This window comes from Oratosquilla oratoria, chromosome 3 (assembly GCF_046742065.1).
Source record: "Oratosquilla oratoria isolate Oo_2021 chromosome 3, ASM4674206v1, whole genome shotgun sequence".
Lineage (NCBI taxonomy): Eukaryota > Metazoa > Arthropoda > Malacostraca > Stomatopoda > Squillidae > Oratosquilla > Oratosquilla oratoria.
This window is the reverse complement of record NC_134779.1, coordinates 31,098,067-31,123,515: the sequence shown is the minus strand read 5'-3', so window position 1 is coordinate 31,123,515 and position 25,449 is coordinate 31,098,067. Positions and strand designations below refer to the sequence as shown.

At 43.2% G+C, this 25,449-nt stretch overlaps 2 protein-coding genes across 2 annotated transcripts; one reads left to right on the top strand and one right to left on the bottom strand.

Moving 5' to 3' along the window:
- Positions 1 to 476: 476 nt before the first annotated feature.
- Positions 477 to 11,196, bottom strand: peng (Pumilio and CPL domain-containing protein penguin). Its single transcript, XM_076178459.1, has 2 exons — positions 10,698 to 11,196; positions 477 to 2,311 (listed from the first exon to the last, which is right to left on the bottom strand). The coding sequence occupies exons 1-2, from the start codon at positions 10,927 to 10,929 to the stop codon at positions 606 to 608; spliced, it is 1,938 nt and encodes a 645-aa protein (XP_076034574.1). The 5' UTR covers positions 10,930 to 11,196; the 3' UTR covers positions 477 to 605.
- Positions 11,197 to 18,361: 7,165 nt separating this feature from the next.
- LOC143017563 (uncharacterized) lies at positions 18,362 to 19,000 on the top strand. The gene has a single exon (XM_076172353.1). The coding sequence runs from the start codon at positions 18,362 to 18,364 to the stop codon at positions 18,998 to 19,000; it is 639 nt and encodes a 212-aa protein (XP_076028468.1).
- Positions 19,001 to 25,449: the final 6,449 nt, after the last annotated feature.

Below are 25,449 nucleotides of genomic sequence, written 5' to 3'. Positions count from 1 at the left end.
AATTAAACTTTTTTAGGTTTTCCCAGTCTGAGAATCCACATCAATTTCAACTTAAGATTTGAAAGCATTAGTGTTTGGGTTGGTGGAATGCAATAATGGATATGGACTGCATGCTTGGGGAGTTTGGTGGGAGAATGAAGAGTTGATATCATCAGAGTATTCTCAAAAGTAACAATATTGATGGGTTGATGAGGGAGATGGACTTTGGTCCCCTTTTGTTCGAGGATTCTGTTTGGAGTATCCATTGGGCGAGGTGCTCATTTGTAATCCATTATGAAGCAATACATTGGATGACCTCCATGATCAAGAATCACAGATCGTAATAAAATGTGTTATACAATTTCCATCACTCAGCTAATAAATAATCTTTGGCACTTACCAAAGAAAATCTTATCAAAGAATGGTATGTCCAGAGCTTCAAATATATACTGTATTGTTTTTTCTAGCACATTAATAGTATAAAAGAAAAAACAAAAATGTTTTAATCCATTTTATTAAAATCTAACATATAGCTTTGAGTCACTCTTGTCCACATAATACAATGATACAAGTCTTTATCAAACAATGAAAAAAATGATATAACAGCATATACTACAAACCTTAATCTATATCTTTTTCAACAAAATTTCAGCCCCTTTAAAGTTTTGTTTCTTAAGTCTATCTTTAGAAGGCGTAATGTGCTCCACTACTTGTTTGACTACAGATGGTATTTCTGTTTCAATCATATTAATGAGCAAAAAACATCCCCGATTCATTAAGGTCCACCCTGGCAATTCCCTACTCACAATTTGGAGGATTTTGTCACAAAACAAAGCCTGCTCATTCTGATACCTCTCTTTGTCACATTTGATAATATAAGTAATCATTTTTGATGTGTGAGCTAAATCTAACACATGATTATCACTTCCTGGAACATATGGAGTGGCACATATATTTGCCAAAGCTTCAAAGGCCTCCTCCAAGACAGGTCCATTAAGTTCCTTAAGTGCAGCACCAATGAAAAGTGTCCAGTGGGTATCAAAACTCCATTCTGGTATCTTTTCAACCAACATCTTGAGAACAGGCTCACTGACAGCAGCCTGTATTTCCTTTTGTCTAACAGGCGCATCTTTTTTACTGTGAGGATTCCCATCTCCCTGTTTAAGAATGTTAATGATATCTGGATGGAAAAATAGCCTATTTCTTGGAGCTACAAGATACTTCAGTACTCTCTTTCCGTGTTCACTTCCTATCAAGGTCTCCAAATCTCCCATGAGTTCTGCCACAATAGCCTTTTTCAAGAAAACAGTGTCATCCACAGAATCAAATGCAGCCAGGAGGACCATGTTGCCATGTTCTTCACAGGCTATTTTCACCAAGTGACCCTTCAGACCTTTAAGGATCACTTTGCGGTCCTTGTTATTACCATACCAAAGGCAAAGCATTGCAACCCTTGACCCATCTCGTGTGTGTATAATCGGTAATAAATTTTCCTTGATCGACTCTATAATTCCAGCCCGGTCTGAATTACTACCATGCATAAGGAACTCCTTTATCAAGGTGTGAAGCATTGTGTTTGTGAAAACCCCCTTGTCTATGATTGGCTGTAAGTACGTTTTCATATCCTTGAGAATTTGCTCTTTTTGATCTGGATACTTTGCTAGCGCATCACCAAGATTGTGAACATCTTCCTCCTTAAACAACCGAAAACGTGGACCATAAAACTCCTGCACCATTGATGACCTTTGCTTTGCATTTGCATAATCATTATATGCAAGTTCAACCACTTCACAAGCTATCTTATGAGTCATCAATTCAACCACTTTACCTTTAAAGCTTTCCATAATTTTGTCTCTCTGTTGCTTGGTACCATTCCTCAGGATCTTCATTACAAAAAACCTTGCATACTTATTCTTACACATAGGAAGGATATCTGCTTGCAACTCCTCAAACAATGCAACCCTATACTGCTCTGAACCAACTCCAACAAGAGTTTGAATAACCCTCACTGTATCATGTGCAAAAATGAGCGATTTAACTTTGCCTTTTATAGCTGCATGGAGCTCCTTACACAACTCCTCCTTTCTTGCATCACTACACTTTTCCTGCCGGAGTTCTTCCCAAATCTTCTTCGACTTGACACACAATTCATAGGTTTCATTTCCACCTGATTTCTGCTTCCTCTTCACCTTCAACTCTTTCTTCTCTGCCTTCAACTTCTTCCAATCTGTTTTTTCTGCAGGTGCATCCCCTTCTGCTTTCCTCTTGATCCCTGACTTAAAGTCAGGCATTTTCTTCTTTTTAAATTTACTTTCCTTATTCTCTCCATGATCTGAAAATAAATACAGTGTAAGGCAGGAAGACTCGACAACAACAAGGCCTGACAGCCTTAGTAAACATCATTAAAATATATACATATAAATATATATACTTACATATACCAAGGGCTTTTTCCCCCTTACAAGGGAGGTAGCCAAAGTAAAAGGCATAAATCCACTCCCACCCATGTCATCCCCACATACCTTCCTCTCTCTTTTCTTGGCTCCTACTGGATGACAGGTCATCCCTGCATCTTGCCCACTGCCCTGGGTCAGAAGCAATGCACCAAGACACAGCACATCCAAGTAAGGCCACTTCATTTAATCAGCGACCCTCCCCCCCTCTGTCCCTTCATGCAGAAAAAGAGAAAACAAGGAGAAATCCCTTCAGGCTATATCAAAATATCATTCAAACATATTCCCTCACTTCCCCCATCCCCCACCCACTCTCTTCCATGCATCACAGCATCATCCATACACAACCATTCTCCACTCTCCCCTATCTTGTCTTCTCCTTTCCTTCCTCAACAGATATCTCCCTCTTCCCCAATGCCCCTTTTACCCCATCTATCCATCTCGTCCTTGGTTGCCCCCTCATGTTCACTCCTCCACCTCTGCCTTCCCCACCTCCTTTACTAACCTTTCTTCACTCATTCTTTTCATGTGTTCAAACCATCCCGTTACCATTAGCAACAAACTTTAAAAAATCAGTGACATAGAGACCTAATAGTTTATATTTTCACATTATGTGTATTTATCAATGTTTATACAATGCTGTATATATATTCTATATTGTTTTAAGATATCCATTAATAAAGCTGCATCATCTGGAGCCTGGACCCTCAATCACAAGTGTGGACTCTGTGGATGTGGATCACATTTGTAACCTAGGCAACAAGTTTCCAAGTTTTTCCTCTTGTAAAGCTGTAAAAATTTATAATTAGGATAATTTTCTCCATTTATAGAGACATGATACTCATACAATTCTTGCTGCAAAGAAGCTAATGCCAAACAGGATCTTCAATGAAGAAATGTACTATAAGCTTCAGTACTGTTGTGCAAAGGGAGGAGGTACAACTCAACAGGCAGCCAATCAAACACCTCAACTTTTTGGTCTGACTGTGGGTCTAAAATCAAGCTAAAGGCCACAAAAGATGGACAACATCTTGAGATCAAGATTATGAATGAACAACACAACCACGATGTCAACCAGGTTACATTTAGCCATTACCCAAACGTCAACTTCAAGATGAAGAAAAACAACAGTTCCTGGAGATGGTACAACTAAATTCTAACAATAAGCTTTTTCATGATGTGATGGCAGCAAAAACAGGTAAAATGGTTATCCTCAATGACATACACAACATCTGAACACTCAGCAAGAAGAAATCCTCTGATGTACCTGAAATGCAACTCATCCCTGACACTCTAGCTCAGTGGTTCCCAAACTGGGGGAAATTTGAACCTACCAGGGGGGAAATAAGTACATTACCTACTAACTAAAAAAATCTCAGATTAATTTTCTCATGTCTGAGAGAGAGAGAGAGTGTGAGAGAGAGAGTGAGAGAGAGAGAGAGAGAGAGAGAGAGAGAGAGAGAGAGAGAGAGAGAGAGAGAGAGAGAGAGAGAGAGAGAGAGAGAGACTGCCTGTTTATCAGTATATATGTACATTTGAAAAATAAATTAGTAAATAGTCACAGTGTGTTTTAACTACTCTTTCCCTCATACACATGAAAGGGGGAAATCTGGATGGTTGAACTGGGTGCAAGGGGGAAAATGACAGAAAAAAGTTTGGGAACCACTGCTCTAGCTACCCTGGAATTGATGCTGAGATTTTGTGGAGGAGAACAATACCCTGAATGATTGTTTAACCTAGATAATCAAATGCAAAATATGTAAGTCACTTAGCCTACCCTGCCATCATATCTTTCCATTACATGCACAAACTCAAATTCAATAGTTTGATTCTGATCTGGTTGCTGATCATTGGAAATCATCCTATTACAACAACAGACATGTTGCTTCCCAGTATTCAATCAGACCAGACTGTCCTTCCAACCAATGACAACATACCGACAGTTCACAACAAAGTAATGTCGTAGCACATATATAAGATAATACTAATGACCCACTTTCGGAGAAGAATAGGTGAAAGTAAAAAGATCTGTATATTTCGATCACTAACTGTGATCCTCTTCAGCAGATGTGATTACAGAGTGGAGAAAAGCATGTATTCATACAAAAGTAGTGAGGTAAGCAGGTAGGGACGGGGGCTCAGGTCACGTGTCCGGCACTACATGGACATTGGTGGATTTTGTCCACTGTTAATGAAGAGGGTAGCAGTCTATTTATAGCTAAGGAAGTTATACAATTTGGTGACCATTGGCCATAGGAAATATTATAATTAGGAAAATTATTAATTAATAATTTTCCTACATACATACATATACCAAAGGCTTTTTCCCCCTTACATGAGGGGTAGCCAAAAAGAAAAAGGCATAGAAATCCCTCCCACCCATTTCATTTCCCATATACTCCATTCCCTACCACCCTCCTTCCTATCTTGGCACCTCCTGGATGACGGTGTCATCCCTGCATCCTGTCCACTGCCCTGGGTCAGAAGCAGTGTCGCAAGACACAGCACATCCACTTCAAGGCAGCTTCATAAATTCGGCGACCCCCCCCTCTCCGTCCCCTCACGCAGAAAAAGAGAGGACAGGGAGAAATCCCTTTGGGCTGTGTCAATTTTTTTTCATACATACTTCCTCACCCCCCATCCCCCACCCACTCCCCCTCATGCATCACAGCATCATCTATACACAACCCTTCTCCATTCACCCCTATCTTCTGTCCTCTCCCGTCCTTCCTCTACAGACATTCCTCTCTTTTGTAAAGCCCCTTTCACCCCATCCATCTCATCCTAGGACGCCCCCTCATATTCACTCCTTCCACCTCCGCCTTCCACACTTCTTTTACTAATCTTTCTTCACTCATTCTTTCCATGTGTCCAAACCATCCTAATACTCTTTCATCAACCCTATCTCCCAGTTCCCTTTCCACCCCTATCATACTTCTCAGACATTTCATCTCAAACACATTCAAACTCCTTCTCTCTTCCTCTCTCATGTTCCATGTTTCTGCCCCATACATTGCTGTTGGCACAATCACTCCTTCATATAACCTCCTCTTAGCATCCATTCCCAGGTGTCTATTTCTCATTACACTTTTTAATCCACCAAGGCATTTACTCGCTTCTCTCAATCTACATTCTACCTCCACCCCCACTCCTCCCTTTCCTGTCACATTCGCACCCAAGTATCTAAAACTATCCACTTCCTCCAGTTTCTCACCCTTAATGCTCACTTCCAGCCTACTGTCACTCTCTCCCCTTGTACATCTCATCACCTTACTTTTGCCCACATTTATCTTCAGCTTCCTTCTTTCCTACTGTTACTCTCTCCCCTTGTACATCTCATCACCTTACTTTTGCCCACATTTATCTTCAGCTTCCTTCTTTCACACACCTTCTCAAACTCTGTCACTAACTTCCTCAATCCCTCCTCTGATCCTGCTACAAGCGCAGTGTCGTCAGCAAACAACAGCTGGCTCACCTCCCACTTTTCTCCATTTTCTTTAATCATCTCCAACCCCTGACCCACTACCCTTGCATTCACCTCTCGCACCACCCCATCCATGTAAAGATTGAACAGCCAGGGCGACATAACACATCCCTGACGAAGTCCCACCTTTACCTCGAACCATTCACTCTCTCCATTTCTAATCCTAACGCAAGCTCTACTACTCTCATAAAAACTCTTGACTGCTCTTAACAGCTTTCCTCCTATCCCATATATCTGCAGTACCTCCCACAGTGCCTTCCTGTCTACCCTGTCGTAAGCCTTTTCCAGATCCATAAAAGCCCAAAAAACATCCTTACCTTTTCCTATAGCTTTCTCACATATCTGCCTTACCACAAAAATCTGATCTACACATCCCCTACCTGTCCTAAAACCACACTGTTCCTCACCAATTACTCCCTCTTTTTAATAATTTTCCTAATTATAATATTTCCTATGGCCAATGGTCACCAGCAATTTGTATATTTTATGTATCTATATTACAACTCCAACAACTTTTCTTAGTAATATTTTTCCCACAAATTAATATTAAGGGATGGTGAAAAATTAATGTATAAGTATATTATTTGTATGGTTTTTGGTTTGGTCATGTGGATCAGATAGGCTAGTTTTACATTAGGTTTGTTTGGTTAGATAGGTTAGGTTTTTAGGTTAGGCTAGGTAGGTTAGGACAGGTTTGGTTACTTTTTTTTATTTCCCTAAAACTCTCAGGAAACATTTCTATTTTTGTTTAAATTGGGACTTAATAAATATTAAACTTCATTTCCTGGGGAAATGACTAGTTTCTACCATTGTCCTCTCCCCACAGGTCCTCTGTGACTTTTGTGATGGTGGTGGTGGTGGGGGGGGGTATAAGAAAATAGTGATAACCAGTGGAAGTCAAATCACAGTTGCTTGAATCTTATTAAGAATATGAACTGGTTAGAGGTACAGCAGCTGTACTCCATATTTTCATGGTTAGGAGTATGAGAAATGCTGCACATGATTGAACTGAGTTCCACTTCTAAAGCTTTGCTGATCTCAAGTTGATTAAAAATGACTGAAGGATGTGATTTATGAAATTTTTGGCTTGGAGGCCAAGTGCCGGAGCCAGTAGGCCATTCAGCACATAAAATGACTAAAGGTGATGAGCTGCTCCTGGTGAATTTTTAAAGTTAATTTTAAATATATTTTGTTTGAAAAGTTACAAAATGCAGTTCAAACCTATGAGCAAGAACATTATTGGAAGCTGTATGGTAGGTTAGGTTAACTTTATGTTATGCAGGTCAGGTTAGGTTAGGTTAATAGCTGATTGTAATAGTGAATACGACACAGTTGATACAATGCCGTATTCACTATTATGACTGGCTATGAATACAACAGTGACAAAAGTGGTGTGCACTGATGCATGCTCTGAACACTGCCATACTCCTAGCCATGAAAATTCAGACTATGGCTGCTGTACCCATATCCTGCACATTATGAATCTGGAGAAAAATAGGTCACCATAAATGTCCTGTTTACTTGGTAAAACAGGTTGTACTTGGGTGTTTCTTTTGGGGACCCTGTGATTGTATAGCTATTTATCTTGTTATCATGTATTATGCCTTATATACTTTTTCCACTGTTTCTGATTGATACATATGTATTTACTTTATAGAAAACTTAACTTATAAATATGTAGTAAAAATATCAGAGATTGATTGCCTATTTCACAGCTCTGCGAAACCCCTAGACCACTGGGGGTAGATCGGGTACCTATTTATTATGTATTAAATTTATCATGGCTTACATTTGTTGTTTCTAATTGATAAATACGTAATGACTTTATAAACATTTCAACTTATGAATATGTAGTAAACAAAGTTGTGATCAATTGCGGACTTCACAAGCTATCACAATTTTGTTTACTACATATTCACAAATTGAATTTTTAATAAAGTCAATGCATATTTGTCAATCAGACATAACATTAAAAGTATATAAGCTATAACAAATTCAATACTAACATGACAAATTGGTAAATAGGGTTGCCCTCAAAAAAACATTTGATCTACCCCTAATCATAATAGTCAAGGGTTTTCACATAGCTGCAAGGCAATCGATCACAATTATGTTTACTACATATTCAAAGCTGAATTTTATATATAGTAAATACATATGTATCAATCAGAAACAACAATAGGAGTATATAAGGCATAATACGGTATTTGTTCAGTTGTGCACATGGACGCGATATAGTGTTAGAAAATTAAATATTAATTTTGTATATTATGATACATGAACATAATACCGGTATGTGATTTTCTTGGCAGAAATAAAAATAAAAAATATCTTGCTACAAGCAAATATACTAACAAATGAAGTTGCTTGCATAGGATCAGGACACCATCTTGTCATTTGTGAAGTGTTGTCTGCCCGATCCAGTTGAGGCCTAGTGTACGCCCTCGGTGCTTCCGCCAGTACCTTGCGAGGTATATACTCTTGAAGGAATGCTATGGAGCTGAAATTCAAGCATTCCTTCAAGCTATGAAAAACCTATATACCCTGCAATCAAAAAGTGTGATTGAACAGGCCACCAACATCCATGACGACGACGACGACGATCCGGATGACTTTAAAGTACAGGTGCTGATTTACTAAATACACGTTAGGTTAGGTTAGACGAATTTATCCTTTCATTTCTTCGACATCAGCATCTATCATAACAGACATGGTGTACCATTCGTCCGGCATTCACTTAAGTGATGATGCCACTTTCCAGAACCACATCATGCAGTCAGTGAAAAGAGCACGAGGGATGGCCAGCTGGGTCCTAAGGACTTTCTCCTCAAGAGAGGTTCAAATGATGCTTACCCACTGGAAGTCGCTTATTCAACCGATCCTGGACTATTGTAGCCAACTCTGGTCTCCACACAATTGCAGAGACATCCAGATGCTTGAAGCTGTCCACAGGAAATACATCAGGCACATCAAAGGGATGCAAGATCTCAACTATTGGGATCGCCTGGGAACACTAGGTCTATACTCTCAACAAAGGAGGAGAGAAAGATACAGGGCCATTTACACATGGAATATCCTTGAGGGACTTGTTCCAGACCCCACGCCCTCAACAATCAAGCCATACCACAGTGTAAGCCAGTAAGGGATGGGCGTAAGTGTGAGAGACAAACTCTCCCATCAAGAGCCCCGGAAAGGATTAAGACCCTACTGGCAACCAGCCTAGGCCATGAGGGTCCAAAAATCTTCAAAGCCCTCCCAAAAGAGGTGAGAGAGAAAATTAAATGCTTGGTGGACAGCTTCAAACATGCACTGGACAGGTTCCTGCGGAAGGTGCCAGACGAGCCTCCAGTGCCAGGCTACACCGCCATCAGTAGGTTCTCTCCAAACTCACTACCAGACCAACTGACCCTCGCAAGGAGGGACAATAGGACTGGCAGCGGTGGTAATCCACTACGGCTATGAGGATCAACCTCGGAACTTCACTAAGTATACTAAGTAAATCTGGTTTAACAACTTTTTTTTTTATTTCTGCCAAGAAAATTGCATACATTATAATTTACAAAATTAATAATTAATTTTCTATTGCTACATCATGTCCATGTGCACAACTGAACACTTACCCATAATACATAATAACATGATAAATAGCTACACAGGGTTCCCCAAAACCGGTCTCACTAATTGCCGAACAAACCGATAAAAGCCGAACAAAGCAGCAAAACCCAAACAAGGATGGTTTTTGCTCAAATGCACACTTCTATATATATATGGTTGCATTATTTGAACTATTTTCTTTAAAATGTGTGATTTCCATGTAATACGATCAAAGAGAAGTTACGTTTTTATCCTCTGCAAAATTACCGAACGCAGCTATGATTCGTCCAGCCCACCGTCTATGATCACTGGTGGTATGGATCAAACTACACTCTTTTTAAGTTTCTTACTGTTGTGTTACTAGTGTAATAGACTGCATATAGTTGAATTATTTAAACTATTTTCTTTAAAATGTGTGATTTTCATGTAATTTGACCAAAGAGAAGTTATGTTTTAGCCTCTGCAGTATGACATAACATTTTAAAGAAGATAGTTGAAAAAATTCAACTATATGCAGTCTATTACACTAATATCACAATAGTAAGAAACTTAAAAGAGAGTAGTTTGATCCATACCACCAGTGATCATAGACGGCAGGCTGGGTCGAATCGTAGCTGTGTTCGGTAATTTTGCAGAGGATAAAAACGTAACTTCTCTTTGATCATATTACATGGAAATCACACATTTTAAAGAAAATAGTTCAAATAATGCAACCATATATATATATATATATAGAAGTGTGCATTTGAGCAAAAACCGTCCTAGTTTGGGTTTTGTTGGTATGTTCGGCTTTTATCGGTTTTGTTCGGCAATTAGTGAGACCCCCCCAAAACAAACAGGTACCACCCGTTTTACCAAGTAAACTAGGAATTTACTGTGACCCAGAAGATGTTTTATGAAAAAATAGGGACAATTTATGGATGCACACAACTGTACAACTTGATATGTGGCTCATGTCATGTGTTCCTAGTGCTAAATGTTGTGATATGAGCGATGGTGTACTTCATATCTGTCGCCCAAAAATAGTGGGCGAGATAAAACTTCACAAATTCTAAAATACCAATTAGATATCCCAAAATATATTGAATATCAATATACAAAATCTAATTCACAATGACTGTTACGAACAAATTAAGCAATATAATGACACGATTATGAATACTATGACGAAATATGGCAGCTCTTACCTTCACTCTCATCCAGGCGTTTCTTATTCTCTTTGTATTCAACTCCTTTCATTTTCTTGAAGGTTTTAATACTGTCATTACTCTCCCCTTCTGTCGTGAAAGATTTTGCCTTCTGTTTCAATTTAGGTACGGGCTTCTCATAGCTTCCTGATTTTACCTTTTTGTCAACTTTGCTTTTCACTGTGTCTCCTTTGTCTTTTCGCTTTATTCCTTCTGCTTTCAACTTAGCCATTTTCTTAAACCAACAATTAATTGAAGAGTATAAATATTGTATATAAATTGCACAGACGATCCTGTTCAACCCACGACTTTAGGCCTCGTGGACATTATGCTACGCTACGAATTTGTTTACAATATGAAGTTAATTTAACCAAAAGTTGTTTTAACTAAAATCGTTAGTAGTAATTTTTACACTTGGTATAATAATTAACAAGTGCAATTAATTAGCATAAAATTAACGATAATACAAAGTAAAACATATAAAAATAAGTCATCTCTTCGTGTGTTCAATGTTGCACTGTTGGAGTTGTCGGAGACTCTCAGACTGGAGAAGATCGACATTGAAAAAAATATATATATATATGCTGATCACTTGTAACTTCTGCTCTTCCTCTTTCATTTATCTCTTTGACTCCAAATCTTTGGCGCGGTATTGTTCTGTGAAGAAGTTGTTACAGCGTCGGGTGATTACATAGATCGAGTTGAAATGTTTTTTAAAATTAAAATGTTTTTTTCACTAGAGATTTTTGGATGAAAATTATCGATAATCGTGTCCATACCATGTAAATATAATATTCTGGACATGATGACAAATGTTATTTTATACAGAAAGGTCAACTGAGAAGGTTTTGGATTTCTTTATTTTTTGTTATTTCATGTATGAAAATATAACTTAGAAGTTAGAACACTAAAATGCACGTTTCTAGCATTTTATAGTCTTGATTTTATCCAAATAGCATGATCTTAAAAGTGCCTGATAGCAGACGAACTTTTCAATGTCGCAGTTATATTTTTCACCGCTAGGGCATACTGATGACGTACAAGTTGCTGTTTACATTCTTCAACATGGCCTGCACGCAGTAAGTTACTTCACATCGAGTGAAGAAGATTTATCGGATTTGGATTACCTTTCGTGTTTCAATGTGAGTACGGTACAAGGATATGCATACACGTACCGGATATACAAACAAAACTCAACTGACGAAAAACACGTGGAAAGCGAGGAATCCTCAGAGGATGAACGCCCAGAATGTGTGGGAAATACAGACTGGTGAGTTTGTAGGAATGCATTACTACATGCACGCTTTACATACATAAATGCACACCACCAACCACACACCACACCAGACCAGACACATAATTTTCATTGGTTTGTCATCAGATGTGCAGATGAGGGTCTGGAGGCATGGTAGGCCTAACACCTAGACATTGATGGGCCTGGACCTATATTCCAGGCCCCAGCAAGCCCAGCAGGACTGGTTTTGATTTTTTGTTGGAAAAGCATCCACACAACCACCAAGATGACCATGTCCAAAGTGCATGGATAGTTCATATGTTCATGCAAGGAGGAATTAATGAGCTTTATTATCATTGTGTTTTACTATCCTTATTTTGGTTTGTTTAAAAAAGTTTAAGTGGTAGTCAAAACCTACATGTCAGGTTCATCAAAGTCCATGTGTCCAGCATCTGGCATGTCTGACTTCCAGTCAGGATTGGTGTCCATCATGTTATCCACCATGTCCACCACTGGATCCTCCTCACTACTATTACACCCAAAACCCAAGGGTTTGTCCCACTTTGGCTCAGATAAGGCAACTGCATCAGGTAGGGATGCAGAGACATCTGTGACAGGTTCAGTCTGGGCTGATGCCACCTCCTTCAAACAAACTGGGCAACCATTCACTTGGACACAGACATCTTTGGTCATGGCTCTGGTCATTTGTGTCCCTCTGTTCACCACTCTTGACCTTATGAAAACCTGTACAGGTTTGTGAAACTTCGGACTTGGTGGTATAAACACTTGAGTTGCAACAGAGGTGGATTTCATAGGCCGAAATGAGTAACACCCAAACTTTCAAGAAAGTCTGTGCATTGATGAATCATCTGCTCTATGCAAAGTTTCATATTTACAGGTAAAAGTTTCAAGGGTTCATGAATTACAAATTGTTTTTATCTGTGATAAGGTACAATAAAACAGGCCTATGTAGCAAAGAGAATAGAGAAATCATTTGACTGAAGGGGAGAGGAAGGCTAGCAAAAGATACTCACAGACATGTCTATAAAATGATCTGCCATAGGTAGTGGTTGCTGTGGGGAAGAGAAGCCATCAATCATATGCCTGGCACTGTCACCATGGTCACTTTCACATTCCATCTCAATTTCGCTGGTAGTGGTACTTGCAGAAGGTGAATATTCATCATAGGCACTTTGTAACAAAAAAAAAAAATCATCAGTACGAATTCCTTCTTCCTGGTCAAGGATAATTAAGCCTAACTCCTGCTGGGGTGGTGGTGGTGAGGGAATTCCACTTGTTTGACTCTCAAAAAACAGACTTTAATCTGGTTGATTCCAATTGACAAGATGTCATAGACCTATTATGAAAACCTGTCATCATGGTCATGCCTGTCACCCTGGTGGAGTGGTGTGATCATATTCATAGGCCTACAGGCCTAGCTAGCCTATGTCATAACTGTACCCCTAATCTACTTAGGTCTAGGCCAAAAATCATCAGTCAAGCCTAAGCATGCTTGTTAACAATTGTCAGTGACAGCGTAGATACAGGCCTACCTATACACATGATACAGACTGATACACCTACCTCTTGTTTTCAAGAGCAGTGCTTCTTCGATGGCGTATGCTTGCTGAATCTGGTATCTTGTTGATGACAAAAATTGCCATTGTTGCATCTTCTTTTAGAATGGGCTTAATGCTAATTCCTAGTGAATTGGCAAGGCCAGGGTCTGAGTGTACTTTTTTTTTTAATGTTTTGAACAGAGATTTGCTGTCAATCCAGGCTTCCATAACTTATACCATCTGCATCAAATGATTCAGTCCTTTTTGCCAAGAGGATCATTCGGAAAAAAATGAAAATGAATTCCATCCACAACAGAAAGTTTTGTTGAACCACTGTTGCAATTTGCAGTGACACAATAGACCATTTTTTAAGTAAATAATTGATAAAAACTTGCTAACACACAAAATATGACAGATCACTGATCAAGTTTACAGTATAGGTGACAGATGAATGATTAGCACTGAAGTGCACTGACAATTAACTTCAAAGTCTACATAGGAAACCCACCCTTCACTCACCTGCTGTGGTCTTTGGGCATGTAAGTCAGGAATGAAGAGAATGTTTACTTAATTGCAATATACAAGAAAAGAGGTGAACTTAAGGCCCTTGTCTTCTTTCTCGAATTGTTATGCCTAGTTTTCAATTCACTTACAGGTTATGTAAACTAAGCTATTGTAGAAGCTGATGCATCTATATGGGAAACTTTTCTTGACATCCTTGAGACTGTTTTAATCTTTCCATGAACTCATGACACTTATATTCAAGCACAAAAAATATGTCATTTTATTTATTCTCTTTAATGACCTTAGCACTACTACAAAATCACCTTTCTTCTTTCTTTCAATTATGGAAGGTCTAATGCTATTAATTCTTAATACTGTGGCGAAATTGCATGTATGAATGTTGCATAGTGTGCCTGGATGGTTGGTATGCGTGTACGTGATGTGTGATGTCGGAGAGTCGAAGCATAAGCAAGGGGGTATGTAGCTGGGGTGTGCGATGATGGATGCCAGGGGGGGTCCCGGCGTCGCCTGCCATACCCCGGATAGCAGGAGAGAGTAAGCCTAGCATTGGTGTTGAACACACGTGTAAATCCTCATGTTCGCTAAGCAGAATAAACAAGAGAAGACTGAACTCCTGCCTTTCCCTGATCCGGACAATGGTAAGCGTGAACTTGTCTTTAACTCGTGCTCCCATGATCACGGCCCATGTGCAATAGAAAAAGGTGAGTTTAATGTACATGCGAATAAGTAACAAATGGCGTCAGAAGCGGGATCAGGTTGAAGTGATAAGTGACTTGATATCGAAGTGATAAGTGATTTGATATTGAAGTGATAAGTGACTCAAGTGATCATGGATGTCACCGGTGATAATAAAGACATAGAAATTGAGGGTAAAGACATAGAAATTGAGGGAAAGCAGGAGTCGAGTGTCATGGCGTCGATTGAATGTGAGGACACGGTGTTGCACCGAGAGGCTACAGAACAGGTATCTCCTCAGTCAGTGTTGCTCTTGGCACAACGCTCAGTGGCCGAAATGTTGAAACAGCAACAACAGGTCATGGCAGATATGCTTGCAATCCAAATGGATAAACAAAAACAGGTCATGACTGACGTGAAAGAGGAACTGAGGGCTATGGGGGAGAACATGGGATCGTTAGAAACACGTGTTAACCAGTATACTGACGACGTGTACCACCGTGTGAAGGAAGAGGTTAAGGAGGAGGTGGTGGCAGTGAAAGAAGAGGTTAAAGAGGAGATGAAAGCAATAGAAGGGAGGTACCGTGAGCACATGCAGACGTGTCTTGACAGGGTGTCGACACTGGAGGCGGTTTTGGTGAGACAGGAGATTGCAGCAAATCTCGATACCGTGACGTGGTGCAATGTTGGTGAGCGTCGCGTAGTGAGCTCAGTCACCCCACCTAGATCTTGCACCCCACCACCTTCACCTCCACCCTCACCTCCTCGTAGCCTCTCGCCGCCACCGGCGTCTGTACGGCAGAGGAACGACTTTTGCCACGTGAACCCAGGGGACGACCTCACAGGGAGACGTCTGGGGAGTCGTTCAGTTGAACTGCAACCCCGGGGGGCCTGTGGAGGTGGTGAGGTCACGCGGTACGAGAAAGAGAGAAAGGTGATTGAATATGACGGGAAGGTGTCTTGGGACGCGTACCAGGCACAGTACGATGTGGTTGCAGCTCGTCATAGTTGGTCACAGGAAGAGAAGGCCTTTCAGCTGGTGAGTGTGCTGAAAGGGCAGGCGTTGGAAGTACTGGAGCACTTAACCCCCGCTCAACTGCGATGTTACGACAGTGTGGCTGGGGCTCTCCGGCGTCGTTTCGGCAGGAGGCGGCAACCGGAGGTGTTCCGGGCTCAACTGAAGACGAGGAGGCGAGGGAAGGACGAGGCCCTTCCCTTACTAGCGCAGGACGTGGAAGCGTTAGTGAGGGGCGCTTACCCCATGGCCACGGAGGACACCGTGGACATGTTGGCCAAGGACTGCTTCGTGGACGCTCTTCACGATAGGCAGTTACAGATCCACGTGAAGCAGGCTGCGCCCAAGAACGTGAGAGAGGCTTTGGCAAGGGCAGCGGAGTTTGAAGCCTTTCTCATGAGCGTCAGCCCTGCTGCTCCCCCTCCCAGCGACGCGTGGAAGCGTCGTCCGAGCCGTGCTTGGGCCAGGCGTGCGCAGGCAAGTAGCAAACCATCTCAACCTGGTGGGAAGGTGAGCTCCAAGCCTTTCAAAGGATCGTGCTTCAACTGTGGTCAGGTAGGTCACAAAAAGCACGACTGCAAGAGGAGGGCACGGTCGCTGGAGGACGGAATGCGACCGGTGTTCGAGCCCTGCTGCTGGAATTGTGGAATACGAGGACACAGTTCCCCTGAGTGCCGCCAGCCCAAGGGGGTGACGCCGTCGGCGGGAAACTTGAAGCAGCTGGGGGCCGGGGCACCTTCCCAGCAGAGCACTCGAGCGCCCCAAGCCAACTAAGGTGTCGTCAGGTGGTGGCGTCCGACGCCATCAAGGTGACAGGGAGTATCAATGGACGCCAAGTGGAGATGGTAGTGGATACGGGGGCAGAGAGGACCTTCGTGCGAGAGGGAGTCCTACCAGAACGTGGTGTGAAGTGCGTGGGTCAGCAACTGTGCGGAGTTACAGGAGACTGTGTACCGGTGAAGGGACCGGTGTGGGTGAATCTGGCCGTAGGCAGGGTGACTGAACGCCTGCCTGTACTTGTGGCGGAGATGGAAGATGAATGCCTGTTGGGGTTGGATTTCCTTAATCGCGTGGGGGCGTGTGTTGATCTCCAGGAGGGTAGGATGTCAGTGAGAGGCTATGAAGTGCCTTTGAATCCTAATGGAGAGCTCGCCACGAGGGATGAGGTAAGGGAACCCAGAGGGCAGAGATCTCAGGCCGTCAAGTCACCCAGCAAAGGTAAAGCACGGAAAGGAAGAGTGGCCCGCACCTCTGCTACTACGACCATGCACCACACCGCATCCACCACTATCGCCACCGCTAACAGCAAGATGGAGTCACCGAAGGAGAAGAAACAAAAGGACCTTCCAGAGGGCCTGCCTGAGTACTTGGAAGACTTGGCGGAGAGGAGTATCACGCAGCTGACAGCTGAGCAGGCGAGTAGAGTGAAGGCATTACTTGCACAATACCGTGACGTGTTCAGCAGTGGAGACATGGACTTGGGTCGCACGTCATTGGTTCAGCACAGCATCTTTACCAGAGATAGTCCTCCCATCAAGCAGGCGCCTCGTCGGGTCCCACCAGCAAAGAGAGAAGAAATGGAGAAGCTTGTCCGAGAGTTGGCAGCAACGGGAGTGATTAAGCGGTCAGACAGCCCGTGGTGCTCACCGGTAGTCCTAGTGACGAGGAAGGACGGAAGCCGGAGGTTCTGTGTATATTACCGGACGCTGAATGCCGTTACTGTCCCTGACGCTTATCCTCTCCCCCGCATCGACGAGACGTTAGACGCTCTCAGTGGGGTCCAGTGGTTCACCACGTTGGACTTGATGTCGGGCTATCATCAAGTCGAGATGGCACCTGAGAACAAAAAGGTGCCTTCTCGATTGGGCAAGGCCTGTGGCACTGGAACGTGATGCCCTTTGGCCTCATGAACGCCCTTGGAGTCTTCGAGCGTCTTATGGAGCGCGTACTCGACGGCATGCAATGGAAGGCGGCAGTCGTCTACCTAGACGACGTGCTGGTGTTTAGAAACAGCTTCGAGGAGGAGCTGGCTAGGCTCACAGAAGTGTTCAGCCGAATGAGGAAGGCTGGCCTGAAGCTGAATCCAAAGAAGTGCACTCTGTTCAAGTCAGAAGTGCCGTTTTTGGGACATGTCGTCGGAAGGGAAGGTGTGAGGACGGACTCACTCAAGGTCACCGCTGTGGAAGGATGGCCAGTCCCTCAGAATGTCTCGGAGCTGCGCAGTTTCCTGGGCTTGTGCACGTACTACCGGAGGTTTGTGGCAGGGTTCGCCACTATCGCCGCCCCACTGCACCATCTGACGAGGAAGGGAGCAGTTTTCGAGTGGAGCGAGGAGTGCCAGCAAGCTTTCGTGGCACTGAAGCGAGCGTTGGTGGAAGCGCCAGTGCTTCCCTACCCACAAATGGGCTTGCCGTACATTGTGGACACGGACGCGAGCCAAGAGGGTGTGGGAGCCGTGCTGTCACAGCTTCGTGATGGAAAGGAGTATGTGGTGAGTTACTACAGTGCTAAGTTTAACAAGGCGGAAAGGAACTACTGCGTCACACGGAAGGAGTTGGCAGCGGTGATGAAAGCACTCGCTCACTTCCATCACTACCTGTATGGTACGCGCTTCACCATTCGAACGGATCATGCCGCCTTGAGATGGTTGAAGACGATGAAGGAACCGGAAGGACAGCTGGCCACGACGATTGGAAAACTGGAGCAGTACAACTATGAGATCGAGCACCGACCTGGCCGGGTGCATAACAACGCCGACAGCTTAAGTCGCCGTCCCTGCCCACCCGAGTGTGTGCATTGCTCACGGCGAGAGTCTGAGGTGGCTGTGCGGAAATTAACCGTCGCTCACAGCACCACCGAGGCAGACGAGAAGTGGAAGAGGGACCAACGAGAGGATTCTGACCTGTCTCTGGTGATTGGGTGGTTAGAGGCCAGCAGTGAAAGGCCTCCCAAAGAGACAGTATCACCCGAGAGTCCTGCTACCAAAGGCCTTGTTGACCAGTGGGAGGCACTGAGTCTGCGAGGGGGAATCCTACACCGGCGTTGGACGCACGCACGAACAGGAGAGGTAAGCTGGCTGGTAGTAGTGCCATGCTCTCGGCGACAGGAGCTGCTGAAAGAGATGCACGAGGGTAATACCAGCGGCCACCTGGGAGTGAAACGCACTCTCGAAAAGTTGAGGCAGCGAGTCTACTGGGTGGGCCTGCGACGAGACGTTCAGGAGTGGTGCAAGACTTGCCGTGTTTGCGCCGCCAAGAGAGGCCCCGCCCACAAGACTCGTGCCTCCCACAATTAATACCACACCGGGGCGCCGATGGAACGCCTGGCTGTGGATATAGCCGGCCCTTTTCCGTGCACAGAGAGAGGAAACAAGTACTTGTGCGTGGTAATGGACTACTTCACGAAGTGGCCGGAAGTCTGTGCTCTACCTAACCACGAGGCAGAGACTGTAGCTCAGTTCCTTGTGGAGGAGGTGTTCGTGCGCTATGGAGTCCCAGGGGAACTGCACTCAGACCAAGGACGAGAGTTTGAGTCGCGGGTCTTTAAGGAATGCTGCAGTCTGCTTGGAATCAATAAGACCCGTACTTCTCCCCTGAGGCCCCAGAGTGATGGTATGGTGGAGAGGTTTAACGCGACGATTGTCCAGCAGCTGGCCAAGTACTGTCAGGAGGACCAGCGCGACTGGGATTTGTGGGTTCCGTACGTACTTATGGCCTATCGTTCAGCTGAGCATGAGGCCACGGGATTCACGCCAGCCAAGTTAATGTTTGGCAGGGAAATTCGTCTGCCAGTCGACCTCTCTACCGGTCGACCACCGGGAGCAGAACTTCCACATACGTACAGTGATTACGTGAGGACGATGCAGCGGCGCCTGGAGGAGGCTTCCCGCTGGGCGAGGCAGCATCTGCGAGTGTCAGGTCAGGCTATGTGGAGGCAGTACCAAGGTCGCGCCAGAAATGCAGAGCATCAGCCCGGCGACATGGTCTGGCTGCATAATCCACAGAGAAAGCCTGGCAAGTCACCGAAACTCCAGTCTGACTGGGAAGGACCATATAAAGTGACGGAAGTGATATCCGCAGTGAATTACCGACTAGAAATGCCTGGCAGAAAACGGGCGAGTAAAGTAGTGCATGTCGATCGGTTATGGAAACACCCAGGCGAGGGAGAATTTACCTGGGGTGAACGTGATGTAGGTTCGAGAGACAGTGACAGTGGTAGTAGTAGTTGTGATGATGGTGATCATAGTCCTGGTGTTGAAAGTGAATGTGAAAGTGATAGTGACACTGAAAGTGACGAAGGTGTAGCACATGAAGACTCGGAGAAAGAAAGTGAAGATGAAGTAGAGAGAGAGATCAGAGACCTGTTCGAATTCCCAGAAATAGGAAGTTACCATCGTGGTTAACGGACTATGTGATTGACATTTGATGTTATTAATGTGTTAGGATATGCCATTTGATGTTATTTGATATTTGGATATGTCATTGTATGTGATTAAGTGTTCTTAGTATATGTAATGTTTTCCAAATGTAGAAGTGATGTTTTATTTTATTTTTGATACAGAATGTTTTGTTTTGTTCTTTTGTAAGTTTGTAGGTGAAAGCTGACGGGTCGTCAAGCTTTGTAGAGGGGGATAATGTGGCGAAATTGCATGTATGAATGTTGCATAGTGTGCCTGGATGGTTGGTATGCGTGTAAGTGATGCGTGATGTCGGAGAGTCGAAGCATAAGCAAGGGGGTATGTAGCGGGGGTGTGCGATGATGGACGCCAGGGGGGTCCCGGCGTCGCCTGCCATACCCCGGATAGCAGGAGAGAGTAAGCCTAGCATTGGTGTTGAACACACGTGTAAATCCTCATGTTCGCTAAGCAGAATAAACAAGAGAAGACTGAACTCCTGCCTTTCCCTGATCCGGACAATGGTAAGCGTGAACTTGTCTCTAACTCGTGCTCCCATGATCATGGCCCATGTGCAATAGAAAAAGGTGAGTTTAATGTACATGCGAATACGTAACAATACATTCTCTATCTCCAGCTGAAAATCTTGTTTATATCCTTCAGTTTATGACGAGGGACCTGTTTATGGTGGTCCTGCAAAATGGACAATGTAGCTGCTCATTTTCAAAACCTGTCTACACCCTCAACTTCAAGTGGTGCAGCCTTGCTTGGCTGACTTTCAGTCTCCTGGCTAAACCCAAGATCCCTTTCAGCTTCAGCTGTAGTTTTTCCACCTTTTTACACATGGAGAGCGGAGAACTGATGACTGCACATCTTTTACAGTTTTCAACAGGTGTTTTAGAAAGTCTCAAAGCAACTCTGAGCAAGTGATTAAATATATTTGCAGTAACCAATAGGAAATGTATTAATAGAAGACCAGATGCCTCTGACTATTATGACATTATGTAACCTGAAAATGTCTTAACAGATGAAAACACTTGGATTCTTGGATTCTTTAATCTCTACAGATGTCCACTGTAGAACTTTTTAGGGGGCAACATAAAGATGTCTCTTTTCATAGGGTGCCCCTTGTGTGTTGCTGGCACAGCCGGAAATGTGTTGGTCTTGTATTCACTCAGTTGTGGGTTTGAATCGCTTACTTCTCTCTGATTCTCAGCATTGACTGTTACCTGCCCCAACAGTCCAAGTGGATAGGGCAAAGGTGATGGCTTTGGATGCAGTTATATGCCTCCTGGTGTAAGCTCCTCACTTTGCCTTACCTGTAACAATACAGATTTTGCATCCAGTGCTCAAACTGCCTCTACAAAATGTCAATATCAGGCTGCTGTTTCGAAGATGAAATGGTGGTGTCTAGAAAAATGACGTATATACAGTATAGTCCTAGTTCTTACAAAGAAATACAAAGGAGATGCATATCACAACACTTATTGGTTCTTACGGGGCTACTTATGAATTGAGAGGGAGTGTAAACAGTGTAAATGGTTAAGAACCACTGACTTAACTGAGGGTGTGTGACCTCATAATAAATCCTATTTCTTTCTTAAAGCCACGTGCCACCACACAGCCTTCCCTCTTGGCTCCTTGTGGATGAAGGACAGTCACTGCCTGGGTCAGAAGTATTGCAACAAGACACAACAGTTTTACAGCAAGGCCACTGAAGCTGATTTTCCCCCTCTGCTTCGATGTGTGAAAAATAAATTGATGCAGCCCAAAGGGGTTTCTCCCTATCTTCTCTATTTCTTTGCCAATTTAATGAAGCAGCCTTGCTGTGCATGTGCTGTGTCTTATGACACTGCTTCTGACCAAGGGCAGTGGGTGAGATGCAGGGATGACCCATTATCCAGGAGGAGCCAAGATAAGAGGGAGGGATGGGGGTGGATAGGAGTGGAGTATGTGAGGATGGAATGGGTGGAAGTGGTTTTTATGCCTTTGTTTTTTTGACTACCTCCCTTGCAAGGGGGAAAAAGGCTTTGGTATATGTATGTATGCTTTGATACATAACCCTTCCCCCCTTGTCCACTCATAAGTAACACAGAGGACAAGGAGAACCCTTTGGGCTTCATCAATTTAATCTCCATTTCACAACTTCTGCTTTTTCATGTTTCCATTTTCCACTGTTGATTAAGTATTCCAACCTCTCTGATCAATCATTTTTTCTCAGCTGTTGGTTGAGAGAATTGCCAATGTAGTTTCTACTTTCTTAGAAATGTCTTCATGAATTTCAGTGGCCAAGCCTACCATTTTCTCACATGAGTTTTTACTCTTCTGTGGTAATATTCAATCTATTCTCTTTGCCAAACACTATCCTTTTTAAAAATGAACATCATGCTTCTACATATCATGAGTGACCTGATCACTAGTAGAGGAATTCTACAATCCACTGCATCACTCTAAATTATGATTTTTACCCAATATTATAAGGAATTTTTGCAATGCCTTTTCATGTTATTTAGTTTCCATTTTTTTATTTAAATGACATGTTAGATTTCTCTCTCTTAATCAACTTTACACTTGATAACAGTGTATCAACATGTCTGTAACCAGTCTTCAGTCTTCTGAAAGCAATGTTCATACTGAACAAGTGATTGAAGATACTTGCAAAAACCAATAGGCAATGAATTAACAGAAGACCAAATGCCTTCGTCTATCAAGACATTAGATAACCTGAAGATGTCTTAACAGATGAAAAATTTGGTTTACTGTCTTCTTCAATCTTCAGTGCAGAATTCTTTAGGGGACACAACATGAAAACCTCTTATAGGATGCCCCTGGAAGAATGTAGGTGTTACGTCTTATGCACGACAGTACAATTGTTAGCCAATACCACATAATTTCTTTTAGGATAATTTTGTATACAGTGTTCAACAGATTCACACACAAGTTTGTAATCTCACCATTCAATCTCACATGATTTGACATTTTTTACCTCTCCCACTCCTCTAGGATTGTCATACCTGTTATGTGTTCCATGTCTGCTTCAAATGTGAGCCTTAATTCCAAAATGTGTCCTGAACTGGGTTATTTTAACCATTTCCCCTTAAATTATGGTCTATAACACAACCTCCAAATATTCTAACAAATATCTTTTCTCATTATTCGTATCTGGTGGATTAAAGAGTGTAATGAGGAATAGACATTTGGGAATGGATGCTAAGAGGAGACTGTATGAAGGAGTGATTGTGCCAACAGCACTGTATGGGGCAGAAACATGGAACATAAGAGAGGAAGAGAGGAGTTTGAATGTGTTTGAGATGAGGTGTCTGAGAAGTATGATGGGGGTTACTAGGCTAGATAGAGTGAGAAATGAGGAGGTGAGGAGGAAAACAGGGGTGGAAAGGGAGTTGGGAGATAGTGTTGATGAAAGAGTATTAGGATGGTTTGGACACATGGAAAGAATGAGTGAAGAAAGACTAGTAAAAGAGGTATGGAAGGCAGATGTGGAGGGAGTGAACATGAGGGGACGTCCTAGGATGAGGTGGATGGATGGGGTGAAGGGGGCTTTGGGGAAGAGGGGAATGTCTGTTGAGGAAGGACAGGAGAGGACAGAAGACGGGTGAATGGAGAATGGTTGTATATGGATGATGTTGTGATGCATGAGGTGGAATGGGTGGGGAGTGAGGTAGTATTTGTGAGCAAATTTTGATGCAGCCCGAAGGGATTTCTCCCTATCTTCTCATTTTATGCAATGGGGGGGACGGAGAGGGGGGGTCGCCGATTTAATGAAGCGGCCTTGCTGTGGATGTGCTGTGTCTTGCGACACTTCTTCTGACCCAGGGCAGTGGACAAGGTGCAGGGATGACCCGTCATCCAGGAGGTGCTAAGATAAGAGGGAGGGTGGAGGGGTGTGGAGTGTATTCAGGGATGGAATGGGTGGGAATGATTTTATGCATTTTCCTTTTTGGCTACCTCCCTTGTAAGGGGGAAAAAGCCTTGGTATATGTATGTATGTATTATTCGTATCTGATAGTTGCTTTAATTAATCAATTGCTGTTTCAAGTTTCTGTTGCCCACTCTTATAGGGATGACCCATCATCCAGATGGTGCCAAGATAAGGGGGAGGGAAGAGGGTGGAGGGGAGTAGAGTGTGATAGGGATGGAATGGGTGGGAGTGGTTTTTATGCCTTTCTTTTTTGGCTACCTCCCTTATAAGGAGGTAAAAAAGCCTTTGGTATATGTATGCACGTTTTAAGTTTCTATCTATATACCAAAGGTGCTTTTTCCCCCTTGTAAGGTCCTGGCATGGCAGAGTCTACATTGTGAGACCACCCCTAAACCCCCAGAAGAGGTTGGGAGTCAAATTGTCACAAGAATACCCTTGCCACCCTCAGGGGGGTGGGGGGTGGGGGGCACATATCCCAGGAAGCAGCCCTTACCTGAGGTTGGTGGACGAACACATCGCTGATATCTGTCCAGGATGACACTATACCCCATACTATTCAAAACATTATGGAAGACTGCATTGTACACAATTACACACACCAACAACACAATACAAATTTGTTGTTGTGTAATTGGCATGCAAATGGCTACCTCCCTTATAAGGGGGAAAAAGCACTTGGTATATAGACAGAACATACATATACCAAAGGCTTTTTCCCCCTTACAAGGGAGGTAGCCAAAAAGAAAAAGGCATAAAAACCTTTTTCTTTTTGGGTACATCCCTTGTAAGAGTGAAAAAACCTTTGGTATATGTATGTTCTGTCTATATATACATACATATACCGAGGCTTTTTCCCCCTTACAAGGGAGGTAGCCAAAAAGAAAAAGGCATAAAATCATTCCTACCCATTCCATCCCAGAATACACTCCACTCCCCTCCACCCTCCCTCTGGGGTATTGGCTGCATGTTATTGTGGCAAAGTAGTATGCAGTTGATACTTTAGGGTCTATATGGGGCGCCCCTACGGACCAGAGCCACACATCATTTTGTCTGTGATAGAGGAAAACTCTGTTCATAGAGAAATTATGACACTTTTTATACTACGACTGTCCCTCTGTTATGCTGTCCACCAACCCCTTGTTACTGTCCTGTACAATTTCTCTGAATATTCATTTCCTTTTTTGCCTACCTACCCTGTGGTGGGGGCAAAAGAATACTGTCACCAAGTATTTCCACTTGGATCATAAGAGGCGAGAAAAAAGGGACGGGGATTGGGACCAGGCATCCTTCTCCCTGTAGCCCCACAGGGGACATTCCTAAAAAAAAAGTAAAGGGCAGTGTCTATATACCAAGTGCTTTTTCCCCCTTATAAGGGAGGTAGCCATTTGCATGCCAATAACACAATAAATTT